Source organism: Hemiscyllium ocellatum, chromosome 12, assembly GCF_020745735.1.
Source record: "Hemiscyllium ocellatum isolate sHemOce1 chromosome 12, sHemOce1.pat.X.cur, whole genome shotgun sequence".
In the NCBI taxonomy this organism is placed as follows: Eukaryota; Metazoa; Chordata; class Chondrichthyes; order Orectolobiformes; family Hemiscylliidae; genus Hemiscyllium; species Hemiscyllium ocellatum.
In genome coordinates this window covers 68,306,498-68,326,097 of record NC_083412.1, presented here as the reverse complement: position 1 = coordinate 68,326,097, position 19,600 = coordinate 68,306,498, and the positions used below count along the sequence as shown (strand labels likewise).

General features: G+C 42.3%; 1 protein-coding gene across 1 annotated transcript in view; it reads left to right on the top strand.

The window, feature by feature from the left end:
* LOC132820603 (NXPE family member 3-like) overlaps positions 1-19,600 on the top strand; it is a 65,456-nt gene that overhangs the window by 10,197 nt on the left and 35,659 nt on the right. The window contains exon 4 of the mRNA XM_060832808.1: positions 1,556-1,728. Coding sequence (XP_060688791.1) covers positions 1,556-1,728 — 173 coding nt within the window. The remainder of the gene's footprint in view (positions 1-1,555; positions 1,729-19,600) is intronic.

Here is a 19,600-nt window from a genome sequence, read left to right as displayed (position 1 = left end):
CCCTTGGGCCACCCCCTCAATCCTGATGAATAGCTTATGCTCAAAGGTCTGGCAGCATCAGTGGAGAGAAATCAGAGTTAATGTTTCAGGTCAAGTGATCCTTCCTCAGGACTGCAGGTTCATAGTGCCAATATATTTGCAAATTGATTTTCTGTTTCTAGTGCGATATTGCCCGTGCCACCTCCGTGCCCTCAAAAGCTTTATTTTTCCACTTCCTCAAAGTATGCCAACTATAAGGGACTCCTTGAGGCTGGCAGTGTGTGACATGGTGCTGGGGTGGCACGGTGGCTCAATGATTAGCACTGCTGCCTCACAGCACCAGAGTCCCTGGTTCGATTCCAGCCTCGGGTGACTGTCTGTGTGGAGTTTACACTCCCAATGTCTGTGTGGGTTTCGTCTGGGTGCTCCGGTTTCCTCCCACAGTCCAAAGATGTGCAGGTCAGGTGAATTGGCAACGCTAAATTGCCCATAGTGTGAGGTGCATTAGTCAGAGGGAAATGGGTCTGGGTGGGTTACTCTTCAGAGGGTCGACGTGGACTTGTTGGACCGAAGGGCCTGTTTCTACACTGTTGGGAATCTAATCTAATCAAATCTTAAATGTGTTGTCAGCACCAGGAAACCTGAACGTCCAGGCAGTGGTGAGCATGCCCTCTGCTGGTCAGTACACACTAGCTCAAGGGTGGCACCAGAGTAAACTTGTGTGTATATAGTGAGATGAGAAGTGAGAAATTGCATGAGATAACTCACAGAGCTCATGGACAGAAATCCTCCATGAAACTCCCTGAAGTTGACATTTGCTGACTTTTGGGAAAATTGAGCACTTAGTCTTAATTTGTAACATAATTTGAGGTACGCTGCTTTATTCTGTCATTTATTTCTGGCTTGTTACTACTTCAGAACAAGAAAAACGAGACATTATTGTTGCATTACAAAATTGTTTATTCTGTACATGATGGTACAAAATTGCATTTCGACCTATCAGTCTTTTTAATGAATATAACGCAAACAGCTCCTCAAAATGCTCAAGTTAAACTAAGACTGACTGTGTGGGCCCACTTACAAATGCCTCATTCTGAAGAAGTTTCTGAAAATCTTGTCCCATCCACAACACCCTCCCATGTTATGCACCCTCTTGCTTGCTTCTCATCAACAGAATCCTCTGCCTTGTGTGTCTCTGAATCTGTTCACTTACACAACTGCTGAAGCTGAATACTTTTTAACCTTGCTCTTTATATACTTACCTGACTGCTTTCTTCTCTAATTGTTGGTTCTCATCTTAATTGCTCAACTGCCCAAGAACTCACCCACCTACTTCCCTGAGTGTTTCCTGGGGCATCGACTGGCCTACTGATCCGAATTATTTAATCTGGCTGCTCACTTTCCTTTTCTGACTTTCCGTTGTTGTATGAAACTGATGGTCCCGCAGTAAAGTAGGATAAGAGCTGAGAGCATCCCCAAGTTAAAGCACTAATGTTCTTAATGATTTGTCTACTTTGGTCTGTTCATAATGATCAATGGAATGATACGTTATGTGTAATTCCATCTTCTATTTTAGGTCTGAGGAAGTTTGATCTTGGCAATTCTAGGATGACGGGGCCACATCTCGCATTGGATATAGACAACAAGATCAAGGTGGAATACAATGCTCATGGCTCACCGATCCGAATCTTCCCCATTTCAAGTCAGGACCATTACCATTCATCGCAAATAAACTGGATGAGATTAAAGGTGGAAAGAACACTGTTATAGCCTTCACCATTTGGTGTCATTTCAACACTTTCCCAGTTGAACCATACATCCGCAGGCTCCAGAACATCTGCAGGTCAATTCTACGATTGCTGGAAAGGAGCCCAGATACACTGGTTGTAATAAAGACTGCCAATGTCCAGGCCCTTCCGCGGGAGGTCAGTCTCTACAACAGTGACTGGTATACTTATCAACTTGACTTAGTGATGAGAAAGATGTTTGAGGGCATCAATGTGGCATTTGTGGATGCCTGGGAGATGACAATAGCACATTACCTACCTCATGAATTACATCCCAAAAGAATCATTATACAAAATGAATTAGATGTATTTCTTTCATATGTGTATCCTTTATGAAAGGGTTAAGCATTGTGTTTTTTTTAGATTATAAATGGTAATTATGAGATTTATGTTGTATGACAAAATGAAGAGATTATAAATCTGAACTCCAAGAATTCTGGAGGCATGTTTTAAATGATTGCATTGTAGTATTTTAAATATTGATCTCCCTGCAGCTATTATTTTTAAAGATTTGATTCTCTGCCATTTTTGGGAATGCTTTGTGAGCATGGAGCATGGATGAGTATTATGTGCATTTGAATCTTCAGTTAGGTTACAAGTGTCAGCAGTTTATTTCCCGACACTTTCAATGGGAGTACTAAGTGGCAGTGGGCAACATGGCCAAGCACATCATGGCCCTGTTTCTGAGTCCTAGTGTACAGTCACCATTTTAACCAGTCACCCTGTCCTTTATTTAATGTCATCTAAGAAAGCGCTTAAGAGAGAATGTTTTGCTTTCTGTTCCAGTCTAAGGCCTGTTGTGTTAACACTTTATGCAAATATGCAAATGTTCAAGGAACCAAGATGTAAAGCAGCTGGGACTAGAAGCCAGTAGTGTGTTGATTGGAATCTGATGCGTTGAGTAATAATGGTTGTTGAATCCTAACTAACCCTAGGTTGTCCTGTATGTTGTTACAAATATATTTAAATTATTTGGAGGATTTAAATTTTGAAAGATCAGAGAACATTGCTTTATTTCAAATTTGGTGGACATACTGGAAGTAGGCTTTTTAAACGCGATTATTCAAAATTCACTCTGAGCATTAATTTTTTTAATTACATTTTCCTGTTAATAACATAGAACATCGAGCAATAGAACAACATGACTGGCGATAACTAATTGTTTGGGACTGGAGATTTTCTTGAACAAAAAAAGTGAAGTATTTGTTTTGTCTGGTTGAGTTGGAGGAAAGCTTGCTTAGAATAAGCTGCCCAGCTAATCTCTCCCTTTTCTGAAACGAAGACCTTCATGTGTGGAATTCCGAATGAAACCTGCATGTTCCTTTGAAAGAGTGATTGAACAAACATCTCAGTATTGCTGTCGCTGCCAACTGTGCATGACTAGTGTCTGATGATATATGCCAGAACATCAGAACAATGGAGTCCAGATCATCTTGTGCCTTTTGCTTCTGCCTTCAAAATTATGGATGAAGTATTTATTTTTTTCAGGAAGCCAATCTCTGCAGAGGAATCAGATTTTTCCTTCTTTTTTTGGAGAGAGGGAGTGTGTGTGTGTGCGCTAGAAGGACAGGCATTTATACTTCATCATTGACTGTGTATCTTAACCAATTATTGCGTCTTTATTGAATATATGAACTAATGATAATAATCCAGATTTGTGTTTATTAAGAAATCTAGTTGATGGATCTTTTTATTTAAACATTGATGTAGATAAGAATCTTAATTGGACATTTTATTATTGAGTAAGAATATTTTAATTTTATGCTATGACCCATAGAGTAGTGGATCTCAAGAAACTGTGTACTCCTCCTGCCTCAATCAAAACACAAAAGTGGAGGCCCATGCAGGGTGCCCAATGAAGGTATTATTTAATTGGAAATGAGGTTCTGGTAATTGAAATACAATAAAAGGAAACATACTTGGTTTATTGCGCATCATTCTGTCAAAATGTCTTTTGGAGTTGCTAAGACATTTCTTCTGCAGATTTAGATTTATCCCAAAATAATCTGCAAATGAGTATCAACATTAGGTTAGTTGGATTAGCTGAGAAGTTAGGGCTAGAGTTAAAATTAGGGGCCAGGAATACTAATGTAATTGCGATAATTACACAGCATGTGACGTTGGAGTTTCGTAGGTTGTGGGAAAGATGTAACAGGCGATCAAACCAGCACCTTTAATTCTCCTACCAGTTTTTGAGGGATCATTTAGTAGGGTGTTTAGTGGATTGTGTGTGACCTTTGCACAAAACAGAGCAGGACACCAGTATATCCTCACTGTGTTCAGTTCCCACAGGACATATCTTAAAGATCAATCGCGGTTAAGTTAGTAGGAGAGAATTTAAACCAGTTCTTTACTCAATATGTATTACTGATGTAGATTCAATCAGACACAATTATAATTTAATATCTAAAACCTGACGTGTAGTCAAGATATCGCCCACAGGCACAAGGAGCTTAAGTAAGGTAGCGTCAAATCCACAAAATTGTCACCATGTTGTCAGGAATATTTCATCACCGGGACAAATGACCAAAACCTCTTTTGTTCAACATGCAAACATCAATGAATACATCTTAGACCTTTTGATTTACTCTATGGTTATGAAGCAAGAGGAGCTCTGAAGCTGATCAAAGTGAAGTTTTCAGGAGTGAAGAAAGAACTCCCCGTAATAGACCATGGGTGGAATCTTCTAGTGGTCTAAACAATGTAGGTTATAGCACAGCCAATTCTGGTGATAAGTGCTGTGAGGTCCATCTCAGCATTGGGAACAACTCGGCCATCTTTTATGCTTTTCATAAGCAGTGTGCTGAGATTCTCACTCAGCAATGGTAAGATGTCAATTAATGCTGATCAACATTTATTGAATGTCTTGTTAACAGTACAACACACCTCATTAATATTCAATCATACCATCTTAACAAACTTGCCAACCACGCAAGATGTCAGAAAAGCTTGACAAGAAAACCAGGGCAGGTGCCTGGTTGTTTCAGATTACTGCTGGATCCAAATGATACCAGGAACCAATTTCTCAGGCTACATACACCCAAGTCCTTGGTCATTGTTCCAGTTTCTAAGAACCCTTGTGACACATCTCCAATTCACTCACAGGATATTGCTGCACCTCAGGCTGCACCAGGAGCTGTCAATATAATGCTGCTGCAAGGACACCATGTGGTCAGGGGATCATACCCAGCAAGTGGACTGGACCAGGTTGCATCTCTCGTCCATTCGTTTGCTGTCATAGTGCTCAGTCACTCTACCTGGATACTCACACCATCCGTGCCTTGCCTTACCATTCTGTGTTTTGCCTCCTCTCAGTCAGGATGTCAGGTTCACATTACTGCAGTCTTACCCATGCCTAGCACAGATAAAAAGCGAGGAAGCTTGTCCTTGTTGTCAATAGGCTTAAGTCAAGTCAAGGGAGATATCCCTTACTCAGGGGTTCCCAGCTCAGTCAGTCAAGGACAATATCAGATATCAGTCCCATGCCCTGGGACTGATCATAATCAGCATACTCTCTTCATAAGAGATGAGGAGGAAAATGATGACCAGATCAACACCTTTTGTGGTCTGTTTCACTCATGGAATGGAAGTGAGGCAGGTATTATAGCAGATGTAAGTGTATGGCACAGGTATCCCGGTTATTACAGGTGGGCAGTTAATAGGCAGGACAGAAGGTGAGTGATGCCAGGGTTGGGGAGGAGAAGAGAAAGTAGGGAAGGTGTTGCTGGTAATAGTCTGAATGGGAGAACATGCGTCTTCTTGGCAAATGGCACTGTGGCAATCAGTGAGAGGCTTTTTAGAGAGAACCTGGTGGCACTGATGCGAAGAGAGTGGAGGAGGATATTAACCTTTTTCCTGCTGAGCTGCTCATTTCTGTAGCCAGCTGAAACTGCTTTAACCTGTGCCGCAATCTTGGACAGGGTGGCATGGTCTGCTGTCTTGGCATCCACTGCCACTCCTGGAAGAAGGGTGTGACCAGCCTGTGCATCACCCATCAAGCAGGACTTCCAGGATCCTACCCAGATCAAAACATAGAAACACAGAAAATAGGAATGGAAGTAGGCCATTCAGCCCTTTGAGGCTGGTCCATCATTCAATACAATCATGGCTGATCATCCAACTCAGTAACCTACTCCTGCTTTCACCCCATCCCCTTTGATCCCTTTTGCCTTTATTCATTCTCTTCGTAAAAACAATGTTGTGGCCTCAACTGCCGTTCTGTGGCAGTCAATTCCACAGGCTCACCACTCTCTGGGTGAAGAAATCTCTCCTCATCTTCGTTCTAAATGGCCTACCCATTATTCTTACAACGTGACCTCTGTCGAGTGTGCCGAAGGTTGTGTTGCCCACCTGGTGCCCAGGTTCAGGATATCTCATCTAGACTGCAGAGGAACTGGGAGTGGGAGTGAAAGTACAGTTTAGTCCATACTGGGTAATCAAAAGTATGGAAAAAATATCTAACTGAAACCCTATATTGTCAGAAAAAGAATCAGCTGTGTCATATCAATGATTTGAAGCATTTTCAGGTTTTCAGGCAGTCAGAAACAGTGATGGTGAAGAGACAGTGGGAATGAAACTCAGGCAAGACCAGAGAATTCCAACTGAACCAGCTACTATACAGTTAACTATAACTGAACCATCTGGGCAACTAGAGAATGTGTTTTCATGCTTGAAGGCAAAATAACAAAAAGACCTACCAAGGTTACTCGCCTAATTTAAGGAATATTTTAGGGCAATTTGAAGAACTAACGAAGAGGATTGATGAGAGCAAAGCTGTGGACTTGATCTAAAAAGTGAGGACTGCAGATGTTGAAAACCAGATGTTTCGGGCAACAGCCCTTCATCAGGAATAGGCTCTATTCCTGATGAAGGACTTTGGCCCGAAACGTTGATTTTCCTGCTCCTCGGGTGCTGCCTGACCTGTTGAGCTTTTCCAACACCACCTTGATCTATATGGACTTCAGTAAGGCATTTGTCAAGGTTGCCTTGGCAGACTGGTTAACAAGATTATGTCACATGGAATACAGAGAGACCTGGCCGATCGGATACAGAACCAGCTCAATGTCCTGGGTAGGAGATTTGCTCGTGTGGTTCTGGAGGGTTTAAATTAGTTTGGCAGGGGGTGGGAACCAGAGCTACATATCTGAGAAGGGAGTAGTTGTAGATGGGGCAGTGACAGGATGTAGTGAATCTATTGGGAAGGATTTTCATGTGATGAAACAAAGGGATTGGTTAAAGTGTGTCTGATTTAATGCAAGGAGTGTCAGAAACAAGAGCAATGAACTTACAGCATGGATCAGTACTTGGGACTATGATGTTGTGGCCATAACGGAGACCTGGGTTTCACAGGGGCAGGAATGGTTGTTGGATGTTCCAGGGTTTAGAACATTTAAAAAGAACAGGGAGGGGGAGGGGGGAAAGAGGAAGGGGTGTAGCATTGCTAATCAGAGAGTGTGTCACAGCTAGAGAAATGAAGGTTGTCAAGGAAGGTTTGTCTACTGAGTCAGTATGGGTGGAAATTATGAACAGCAAGGGAGCAGCCACTTCGTTGGGGGTATTCTACAGACCCCCTAATAGCAGTAGGGAGATCGAAGAACTCATAAGCCAGCAGATTTTGGAAAAATGCAGATGTAGCAGGATTATTGTTATGGGTGACTTCAACTTTCCCAGTATTGACTGGAACCTCCTTAGTGCAGATGATTTGAATGGAGCAGTTTTTGTCCAGTGTGTTCAGGAGGGTTTCCTTACTCAGTTTGTAGACAGGCCGATGAGGGGAGTGGCCATTTTGGATTTGTTGCTCGTCAGGACAAGTGTCAGATCACACGGTGGGAGAACACTTTGGTGACAGTGACCACAACTGCCTTGCATTTACCATAGCCTTGGAGAAGGAAAGGAGCAGTTACCAGGGGAAGATATTTAATTGGGGAAAAGGAAAGTATGATGCTATCAGACAGGATTTGGGATGTGCAGATTGGGAGCAAATGTTCCACAGAAATGACACAGAGAGGGCACAATAGAAACTGTTTAAGGAGCAGTTGTTGCGAGTGATGCATAAATTAGTTCCTCTGAGACAGGCAAGAAGGATTAAGATTAAGGAGCCTTGGATGATGAGAGCAGAGGAGCTTCTTATCAAAAGGAAGAAAGCAGCTTACGTAAGGTGGAGGAAGCAAGGATCTAGCACAGCTTTAGAGGATTACAGACTTACGAGAAAGAAGCTCAAAAATGGACTGAGTAGAGCACGGAGGGGCACGAGAAAGGCTTGGCAAGAGGAATTAGGGAGAACCCAAAGGCATTTTATTCATACGTGAGGAATAAGAGAATGATCAAGGAAAACGTCGAGCCAGTCAGAGATAGCGTAGGAAACTTGTACATGGAGTCTGAGCAGATAGGGGAAGCCCTAAATTAGTTTTTAGCTTTGATTGTCACTAAGGAAAGGGACCTTGTTGTGAATGAGAACTTTGAGGAGCTGGGAAACAGGCTTGAAAGGATCGAGATTGAGGAAGTTGATGTGCTGGAAATTTTGGCAAACATTAAGGTTGGTGAGTCCCCTGGGCCAGATCAGATTTATCCTAGGCTGCTCCAGAAAGTGAGAAAGGAGGTTGCTAAGTCGCTGACAAAGATCTTTGCTTCCTCACTCTCCCCGGGAGTCTTATCGGAGGATTAAAGGGAGGTGAATGTTGTTCCTCTTTTCACAAAGGGGAATAAGGAAATCCCTGGCAATTACAGACCAGTCAGTCTTATGTCTGTGGTCAGCAAGGTTTTGGAAAGAATTCTGAGGGACAGGATTTATGACAATTTGGCAAAGCATAGCATGATTAAAAGCAGTCAGCATGGCTTTGTGAGGGGCAGGTCATGCCTCGCAAATCTTATTGAGTTCTTTGAGGAGGTAACGAGACAGGTCGACAAAAGTCGAGCAGTGGATGTGGTGTATATGGACTTCAGCATGGCATTTGCTAAGGTTCCCCATGATAGGCTCATTCATAAAGTCAGGAGGTATGGAGTACAGGAAGATTTGGCTGTCTGGATTCAGAATTGGTTGGCTGACAGAAGGCAGAAAGTGGCTGTAGACGGAAAGTATTCTGCCTGGAGGACAGTGTTGAGTGGGGTCCCACAGGGCTCTGTTCTTGGGCTTCTGCTCTTTGTAGTTTTTATACATGACTTGGATGAGGAGGTTGAGGGGTGCGTTATTAAATTTGCAGATGACACAAAGTTTGGAGATGCCGTTGATAGTATCGAGGGCTATTGTAGGCTGCAGCACAACATTGACAGGATGCAGAACTGAGCTGAGAAATGGTAGGTGGTGTTCAACCTAGATAAATGCGAAGTGATGCATTTTGGAAGGTCAAACTCAAATGCTGAATATAGGATTAAATATAAGATTCTTGGCAGTGTGGTGGAACAGTGGGATCTTGGTGTTCAAGTGCATAGATCCCTCAAAGTTGCCACCCAAGTGGATAGGGTTGTTAAGAATGCATATGGTGTTTTGGTTTTCATTAACAGGGTGATTGATTTTAAGAAATGTGAGATTTTGCTACAGTTCTACAAAACTCTGGTGAAACCACACTTAGAATATTGTGTCCAGTTCTGGTCGCTCTATTATAGGAAAGATACAGAGGCTTTCGAGAGGCAAAGAAGGTTTACTGGATGCTGCCTGGACTGGAGGATGTGTCTTACGAAGAGAGGGTGACTAAGCTCAGACTTTTCTCTCTGGAGAGGAGGAGGAAGAGAGGTGATCTGATCAAGGTGTACAAGGTAGTGGAGGCATGCATAGAGTCAATAACCAGAGACTTTTCCCCAGGGCAGGATTAATTGCCAGAAGGGGTCATAGTTTTAAGACATGAAGAGGAAGGAATAGAGGAGACGTCAGAGGAAGGTTCTTTATGCAGAGAGTTGGGAACGCATGGAATGTGTTGCCAGTGGTGATGGTGGAAGCAGAGTCATTAGGGACATTCAAGCGACTATTGGACATGCACATGGGCAGCAGTGAGTGAATTGAGGGGTGTGTAGGTTAGGTTATTTTATTTTAGATTACGACTAATTCTCGGTACAACATCGTGGGCCAAAAGTCTTGTTCTGTGCTGTACCTTTCTCTATTCTATGTTCTAAAAGGTGGTGACAGAGGGTTGCTTTTCAGACTGGAGACCTGTGACCAGCGGTGTGCCACAAGGATCAGTGCTGGGTCTGCTGATTTTCATCATTTATATAAATGATTTGGATGTGAACATTGGAGGTACGATTAGTAAGTTTGCAGATGACACCAAAATTGGAGGTGTAGTGGACGGCAAAGAAGATTACCTCAGATTACAATGGGATCTTGATCAGATGGCCCAATGGGCCGAGGAGTGACAGATGGAATTTAATTTAGATAAATGTGAGGTGCTGCATTTTGGGAAAGCAAATCAGGGCAGGACTTATACACTTAATGGGAAGGCCTTGAGAGTGTTGCTGAACCAGAGACCTTGGAGTATAGGTTCAATGTTCTTTGAAAGTGGAGTTGCAGGTAGATAGGATAGCGAAGAAGGTGTTAGAATGCTTGCCTTTATTGGTGAGTACATTGAGTCTAGGGGTTTGGAGATCATGTTCATAGAATCTCTACAGTGTGGAAACAGGCCATTTGGTCCAACAAGTCCACACTGACCCTCCGAAGAGGAACACACCCAGACTCATATTACTCTACATTTACCCTGACTAATGCACCTAACCTACACATTCCTCAACATTATGGACAATTTAGCACAACCAATTCACCTAGCCTTCACATCATTGGATTGTGGGAAGAAACCAGAGCAGACAGAGAAAACCCACACAGACATAGGGAGAACGTACAAACTCCAGACAGACATTTGCCTGAGGCTGGAATTGAACACAGGTCCCTGGCGCTGTGAGGCAGCAGTGCTAACCAGTGAGCCACCATGCCACCCCATGCTGCAGCTGTCCAAACATTGCTTAGGTCACTTTTGGAATACTGCTTGCCAGTCTGGTGTCCCTGCTATAGGACTGAAGTTATAAAACTTGGAAATGTTCAGAAAAGATTTACAAGAGTGTTGTCAGGATTGGAGGTTTTGAGCTATAGGGAGAGGCTGAATAGGCTGGGGCTGTTTTCCCTGCAGGGTCGGAGGCTGAGGGGTGACCTCATGGAGATTTGTAAAATCATGAGGGACATGGATAGGTAAATAGCCAAGGTCATTTCCCTGCAGTGGGGAGGTCCAGAATTAGAGGTTATGGTTTAAGGTGAGAGGGGAAAGATTTAAATGAGACCTAAGAGGCAACTTTTTCACGACGAGGGTGGTGCGTGCCTGGAATGAGCTGCCAGAGGAAGTGATGGAGGCTGATACAATAACAACATTTAAAAGGCATCCTAATGGGCAATTGAATAGGAAGGGTTTAGAGGGATATGGGCCATATGGTAAATGGATTAGATTAATTTAGAATATCTGACCGATATGGGTGAGTTGAACCGAAGGGTCTGTTTCCGTGCTGTACATCTCTGACTCTGTGAGTCTAAATTAAGGTGTGCAATATTATCCATTCATGTTTTTGAAATGGCAGAATCTTCTCACTTTTATTTGTATCATCTCCAGCCACGGGCCTGATACTGGAGACCGGACAGTGGCTAATGTCGTGTCTTTATTTAAGAAAGGCTGTAAAGAGAAGCCTGGGAACTATAGACCTGTGAATCTGACGTTAGTGGTGGGTATCTTATGAGAAGATATTCTGAGAGATAGGATTTACTGCACCTGATGAGTCAAGAACTGATTACGGATAGTCAGCATGGCTTTGTGCATGGGAAATCATATCTCACACACTTGATTGAGATTTTGAGAACGTAACCAAGAATGTCGGAGCATCGGAAGCTGAGAGGTGACCTTTTAGAAGTTTATAAAATCACTAGGGGCATGCATTGTGTCACTAGACAAGGTCTTTTCCCTGAGGGTGGGGGAGTCCAGAACTAGAGGGTAAAGGTTTAGGGTGAGACGATAAAAAATTAAGAGGGACCTAAGGGGCAACATTTTCACACAGAGGGTGCCAGAGGAAAAGATGGTGGCTGGTGCAATTTCAACATTTATAAGGTATCTGGATGGATATATGCATAGGAAGGGTTTAGAGGGAAATGGGCCAAGTGCTGGCAAATGGGACTAGATTGGTTTAGGATATCTGTTTGGCATGGATGAGTTGAACCAAAGATCAGTTTCTATGCTGTACATCTCTATGACCCTATGACTAGGGCAGAACAGCAGACATTGTCTATGTGGATCTTAGTAAAGCCTTTCACAAGGTTCTGTGTGATAGACTAATTAGTAAAATTACATTACGTAAGGTTCAGGGAGAGTTTACCAACTGGATACAAAATTGGCTTGACAGTAGGAGACAGAGGGTGATGGTAGGGGGTTATTTTTTCGATCTGAGGCCTATGACCAGTGGTGTTCTACAGGGATCAGTGCTGGGTCCACCTTTCTTTGTTACTTATATAAATGATTTGAATGAGAATTTAGGAGCTGTGGTTAGTGTTGTCAAGCAGAAAGACATAGGGGTTCGGTATATAGTTCTTTGAAATTCGTGTCACAGGATGGTTAAAAAAGCATTTAACACACTTGCCGTCATTGCTCAGAACTTTGACTAAAGGAGTTAGGACATCATCGAGGAGAAAGTGAGGTCAGCAGATGCTGGAGATCAGAGCTGAAAATGTGTTGCTGGAAGAGCGCAGCAGGCCAGGCAGCACCCAAGGACTCCTGCTCCTTGGATGCTGCCTGACCTGCTGCGCTTTTCCAGCAACACATTTTCAGCTCTGATCTCCAGCATCTGCAGACCTCACTTTCTCCTCAAAGATTTTAACCTACTGCGAATCCTCTTGCAAGGAAGCCTTCCTTGAAGAAGCTCTCTTCCTCCTTCTACAAGGATTTCAGTGAGTCCCTCTCTCACTGCACACCCCAGGTCATCTCCTCTGCACAGAAGCTCTTCAGCCACGTTCTCAAACAGACTCGACCTCTCCGCCCCCACCCCACTCCGGCCTATCACCCTCACCTTGACCTCCTTCCATCTGTCGCATCTCCATCGCCCCTCCCCCAAGTCCCTCCTCCCTACCTTTTATCTTAGCCTGCTGGACACACTTTCCTCATTCCTGAAGAAGGGCTTATGCCCGAAACGTCGAATCTCCTGTTCCTTGGATGTTGCCTGACCTGCTGCGCTTTTCCAGTAACACATTTTCAGCTCAGTTAGGACATCATGTTAAGGTTTCATAGGACATTGAAGCCACTTTTGATGTACTGGTTGCCCTGGTATAGGAAATATATTTTTAAATTGGAGAGGAATCAGAAAAGCTTTATCAGGATGTTGCTGGGACTGGAGAGTGTGAGTTATAAGCAGAGGGCGAGAGGAGGGGAGCTCAAAATAGGGGGCATATTTTTAAACGAGAAAGATTCTAAAAAGAACCTGAGGGGCAACTTTTTCATACAGAGATTACTTCATATATTCAATGAACTGCCAGAGAAGGTGACAGCTACAGATATAGTTCCAATATTTAAAAGGCATTTGGATAGGTGCATGAATAGGAGAGGTTGAAAGGGATATGGGCTAAATGCAGGCAAGTAGGACCAGTTTAGTTTGGGAAACTTAGTCATCAATGGAACAAATGGCTTGTTTCTATGCGTTATGAGTTTAAATTTATGTTGGAAACCAGTCTAACCAAACACAATCAAAGCAGCTGAATGTCCCTCATAGTGTTTAAAGCTAGGGTTAATGCTGCAAACAGATTCTGCGTTTATTTAAAAAAATGGTCATTGCAGTAATGATGACAGCTTCCTGTCCAATTCCTCACTTGAAAGATTATTGATAGGGTTGGAAATGCCAGATTTTTCACCAAAGTAGATTTGCTAAAGGGCAAGTTCTTTTAAAACCTGAAGCTAAAGGGATATTGGCCTTTGTCATAATAATGGTCTTTTCAATTGCTAAGTAATTACATTTGAGCTAAAAAAAAGTTTGGAGAATTTTCCATAGTCTTATGAATCAATTGGCAGCCAGTGTTCCTAATTGTGTTGTTTAATATGGTAATATATTGGTATATAGTGACACTTGGGAGGACCACTTGAAATAAGTGGAAGCTTTATTTCAGAAAGTAAATTCAGCTGATTTGGTATAAACCTTGCCAAATGTGAATTTGTAAAGTTAGCAGTATCCTACCAAATGCCTGTCATAGGACAAGGACTGTTTTCAAAAATAAAGCTGAGCTATTCATTTTCATCTTCTTTAATAACTGGCTCTCACATTCCATGAGGAAAAGGGCCACAATAGGACAAAAAGACTCAGCATTCAGTTCCTCACCACTCATGATTTGAGGATCCTGACTTGGCATATCTCAAATGGCTGACTCATCATGCCTAAGCCCTGGATTGGTATCTAAAGCAGCCCTGGGCTAAGTAGATCAGCAAGACAACAGTAATGTGAGTTTGGTATTTGGTGGATGAGGTACAAAAAGACAAAACAAGGCAAGGATGCTATGAGCATCTAGGTTGGCTCAGAGTGAATGACCACAAGTGAACAGTTCAGAGGTGCGCCTTGGCCCACTGCATGAGCTGGTGTACCATCCTAGTCACACAGTATCTTGTTGCAACATTACAACAGTAATTGCCATTGTGCCCCAGAGGTAATCCACTGATGTGCAGAATCATACTGTAAGTTGATCAGACTTGCGTCATGAGGGTTCTTAGAGGTTGGCACATGTCCAATGCCTTGCACACTAAAATAGTTCCACTTAATATTTGGGGAGTTAAAATCCACAACTATTATTGCCTTACGTATCCATGCTGGTATGTTACCTCCTGCACCATGTGGGTTCTGGAAACATAGTAGGACAATGGAGTAATATTCATATCAATAGGTATAAATACTACAGTTTTGGTAAAGTTAGAGCACACTGGCAAGAACACTCTGTAGTGAAAACAGAGTGAGAATCTCTGAAAGAGACTTAGTCAGCATATGGATTTGAACACTCGAAGAGCATAGATTTATTCACTCATATGATTAGTGATTACTTACTGTAAGTATGAATGAAAGCCTGGAATAAGATTGCCATGTGTGACAGTAAATAAATGGTATCACTTTGAAGAATAAGGCTGAAGACCATTTTTGACTAGCCTTCTCCAGAGCAGTCTGTCATGAATCCAAAACTCATCATGTGTTGCAAATTGGGGCAGCTAAGGATATACTGCTTAGAAGACTGAAGCAGTTGAGAAGATCTGAAAAACAAGCCTGAGATCATTTAGAGAAGAGGAAAAAAATCAGAAAACCAATTTTTCAAAATATTGTTGGTGCAACTTTATGAAAAAGTAAGCTGTCAAAAATGACAAAGGACCTGCCAATGGGTCAGCACTTTTGTTTTGCTTACCAAGTGATCTGCTCAACAATTTGGCTACAAAATGAATGAGGTGAAAAACAGATGGTTGCAGGAGAAAATTCACACAATGGACTGGATACCATGAAACTTATGCACCCCTACACTTCAACTGCAAATGGGAAAATTCAGCCAATTGTTCAAAACTATAACAGTAATATTGAAGCTAGGTATCATTTCTTTGAGATCCATTGCTATTTCTTCACCCAAGTCCATGTGGCATCATCCTACTGGGTGATAGAATGTTAGAATTATACACTACAGAAGAGACTGTTTGGCCCATCAGGTCTGTACCACCAAAAATATATGATCTACACTTATCCAGACTAGGACCACGGACTTGAATGTTTTGACACTTCAAGTGCTCATCCAAGTACTTTTTAAAGGTTGTGAGGTTTTTCATCTCAACTGTGCTAATGTTTAGCCAATTCCACAATATTAACCCTTTCAGACTCTTAACCTTTAGAAGAAGGTGATGACTGTAAATGCTGGACAATCAGAGTTGATAAAGCTGGAAAAAGCACAGCAGGTCAGGCAGCATCTGAGGTGCAAGAGGGTTGACGTTTCAGGCTTAGCCCTTCTTCAGGACTGCAGAGGAGGAAAGGGGCTGAGAGACTAGATGAGATTACTTAAGTGTGGAAACAAGCCCTTTGGCCCAACAAGTCCACGCAGACCCATTCCCCTACATTTACCCCTTCACCTCACGCTACGGGCAATTTAACATGGCCAATTCACCTAACCTGCACATCTTTGGACTGTGGGAGGAAACCGGAGCACCCAGAGGAAACCCACGCAGACACGGGGAGAAAGTGCAAACTCCACACAGACAGTTGCCTGAGGCAGGAATTGAACCCGGGTCTCTGGCACTGTGAGGCAGTAGTGCTAGCCGCGGTGCCACTGTGCCGCCCGCAAATAGATTGATATATTGGTGAAGAGGCAAGTGGGGCTAGGGAAAAGGTAGGTGAGGTGGCGATGGGTAGGCGAAGATAGGAGATGATAGTGATAGGTCAGTGAGAAGGAAGATGAATAGGTAGGTCAAATCAAGAGGGTCAGATCTTGAGTCAGAAGGTTGGATCTGGGATGGGGCTGAGGGTGAGAAGATTTGGAAACTGGTGAATTCAATGTTCATGCTGTGTGGTTGTAGGCACCCAAGGCAAAAGATGAGGTGGTCCCCCTCCATTTTGAGGGTGGCCTTGTGTGGTGTGGTGGACACCCAGAATGGACATGTCATGGGGGGAATGGGACGGAGAGTTGAAGTGGATGGCCACAGAAAGGTGGGGCTGGTTGGTGGGTGCAGACCAGAGATGTTTCCTGTACTGTTCTGTGAGTTTGTGCTCTATCTCCAATGTAGACAAGACCACATCGAGAGCACTGGATAGAATAAATGAGGTTGGAGGATGTACAGGTAAATCTCTGTTCGATTTGGAATGATCATTCAGGGCCTTGGACTGAGGTGAGGGCGAAGGTGAGCACAGGTTTTGTATCTCTTACAGTGACAGGAGAAGTTGCTGAGTGTGGAGAGGTTGTTGGTGGGCATTATGGACCAAATGAGGGAGTCGTAGAGGGAATGGTCCCTACAGAATGCAGATGAGGTGGGAGGGAAATATATTTTTGATGGTGGGATCTGACTGTAATTGATGAAAATGCCAGAGGATGATGCACTGGATTTGGAGAATGATGGGGTGGAATGTGAGGACCAGGAGGATTCTGTCTTTGCTAGTGCTGGGGAATGGAGTTTGAGGCGGAGCTGCAAGAAATGCAGGAGACACGATTGAGGTCACTGTTGATCATGGGAGGGAAAATTATGGTTCTTCAAGTAGGAGGACATCTTGGATGTCCTGGAGTGAAATCGCTCATCCTGAGAGCAGATACGGCAGAGGTGGAGGAAATGGAAGTAGGGGATCGTGTTTTTATGGGGGGGGGGGAGGGCAGGGGAGGAGGTGTAGTCAAGGTAGCTGTGGGAATCAATCTCAGCACCCTTCCCCCTCCCCACTCCTGAAGAAAAGTTATGTCCAAAACGTCAACTCTCTTGCTCCTCAGATGCTGCCTGACCCACTGTGCTTTTTCCAGCACCATGCTTTATCACACTTGTAACCTTTGCACAATAGATTCCCTGCTTGTCTTTCTCAAATATTAACAAACTGTAAATCATTTGGAATGACCACAGGAAGGAAAACTATCGAAACTGATCACAAACGCTCACATGGAGTGTCTTCTTGATAGTGGCTAGTGTGACGGTTAACTAGAGTTAATATGGTAAACAGGGACCCAGACATTTGTCCAACAGTCAAAGAATTGCAAAACAAAATACTTCAATTATCCAACCGGGGGCGTGCAATATTTAAAGATGGAGCGAATGCAAGTAAGCAATAGAGAAATAAAATTGGAAAGAAACCAAGAGAAGAAATAACAGTACATTTTCACGAAGTAATTCACAGCAATTATATTCAAAACAAAATGAGACATTAAAGTATGGAGTTTGTGGCCAGATGCTTCTGATACAATTCTGATTGAGTGAAGGAGCACCTAATCCACTAAACAACTGGTTTAAACCATTAAGTTGGTTAATATTACATCTTACATTTGTACCATGTTAATGATTATTAACATCATATGTTGAACAAAGTGTACTCACGTTTATTATTTCAATGAGAGTTGACTGAAAGAACAAGGAATGGCAGTCTGGATTAAAAACCGTTCCGTTGTAGACATATGTATTTCTAAAAATGTTTTAAGATATAGTAAGTAAAAAATAATTATGACAGCTGATTGTTATAGCTTAATGTTAACAGAATGTTTCTGCTCTGACTGCTAACTTCATTTCATTTTGTTCTGGGAGTAAGATTTAAAATTGTAGGCAAACTCCAATATTGTGACTACTCGTAAGTTTCTTTCATGTTTCATATTTTATCATGCTTTTTTCCCTAAGATTTTAAATGCAAGGTGTATAAATCAGTCTTAGATATATTCCTTGTCCATCTTCTGTATATATAGGCTTGACAAGCTTTAACATAATATTGGAGTTTAATTTTGTTATTTCCCTAAGGTTATCATTTATTATGTGGAATACCTCATGAGTTATTTTTTATTCTATAGAAGCCATGCCTGATGAGGAGTTTGATGCTGACTAAAAAAGAAACAGTACATAAGTTGCATGATGAAGGGCAAAGATCCTGTTCACAGAGACTTTATCTTTAAACTCCTGCAAATACAAGTTGTGAGAAATAGGATGGAAACCAAGCAGGCTGACAATTAAAATGGAACAGGACTTTCCCATTCATCTCCTGCTACACATCTGTTTGACTGCATCTTAGATTTTAAACAGGAAGGAAACCTGTTCCAGGCCAGATGAATCATCTTTCAGGTCCTGGTTTGTGATTTTAACCCGAGGTGTAAGCGGGGATTATCTTCTACGATTAGTATTCCTGCCGATGGCTTCATTTGGATTCTTATTTACTAGATGAGCAAAAACCTCCTGAATTAAACTAATCTTTGGCCATCACAATAAAATCCACTCCCTCACCTCCCAATTTTATTCCAAACCCTGCTAAATGATTGAAGTTGAGCTCACCTGCTTACTCCCCTGGTTTTGTGTTTGGTCCCAAGATGAACATTGACCACAGAGTGGCACCATCATTGAAAGTGTCCATTTCCAACTCCCATTCATCACCAAACCTTGTTCCAGCCTCAGTTCATCCTCTACTTGTCATTCAAACCTGCATGATCTCTAAGCTTAAGTATTTAAACATACTCCTGACCAATCTCATATCCTGCCCTCCATTAACTTAAGTTTAATCTAAAATTCTGCTTGCTGTGTCTTAATATGAACCATGTCCCTTTCACCCATTGTCCTTGGGTTTACTGACTCACATTGGTTACAATAATGTTACTCCTCAATTTTAAAATTCTCATCCTTGCTTTCAGATTCCACCCTTTCCATATCGATAATTTCCTCCAGTGCTACAAGTTTCAGAAATCCCTCCAGTCCTCTATTTATGGCCTTTCAGGAGTCCTGCATTATTCACTCAACTTTTGGTAGCTGTAGCGTCAGTTGTCAAGGCTGTGAGTTCTGGTATTTCCTCCCTAATCCATATCTTCTCTTTGTTCCTTTAAGACACTCCTTTATATTTACAAATTTGTTATGTTGCTGTATATGATAGGATGTATCTGAAACAGTTAGCTAACATAATGAGATCACATACATCCATCATGTTAAGGATATAGATGTCTATTCCTGGAAGTTGCAGATGTCTCTAATTTTGTGTTCTAGAATGTTTCAGTCACATTTATATGTACTTTTCAGTTGAGCATGGTATCTCACAAGTGACTAGCATTTATCTCAGATGTGATATAACTAGTCAATAAGAACTACATTATAAATCTTTACTGGTTATTCAGATGAAATCTTTTAGCTCCTGCTGATTATATGTGGCGTTTCTTTTCCTCA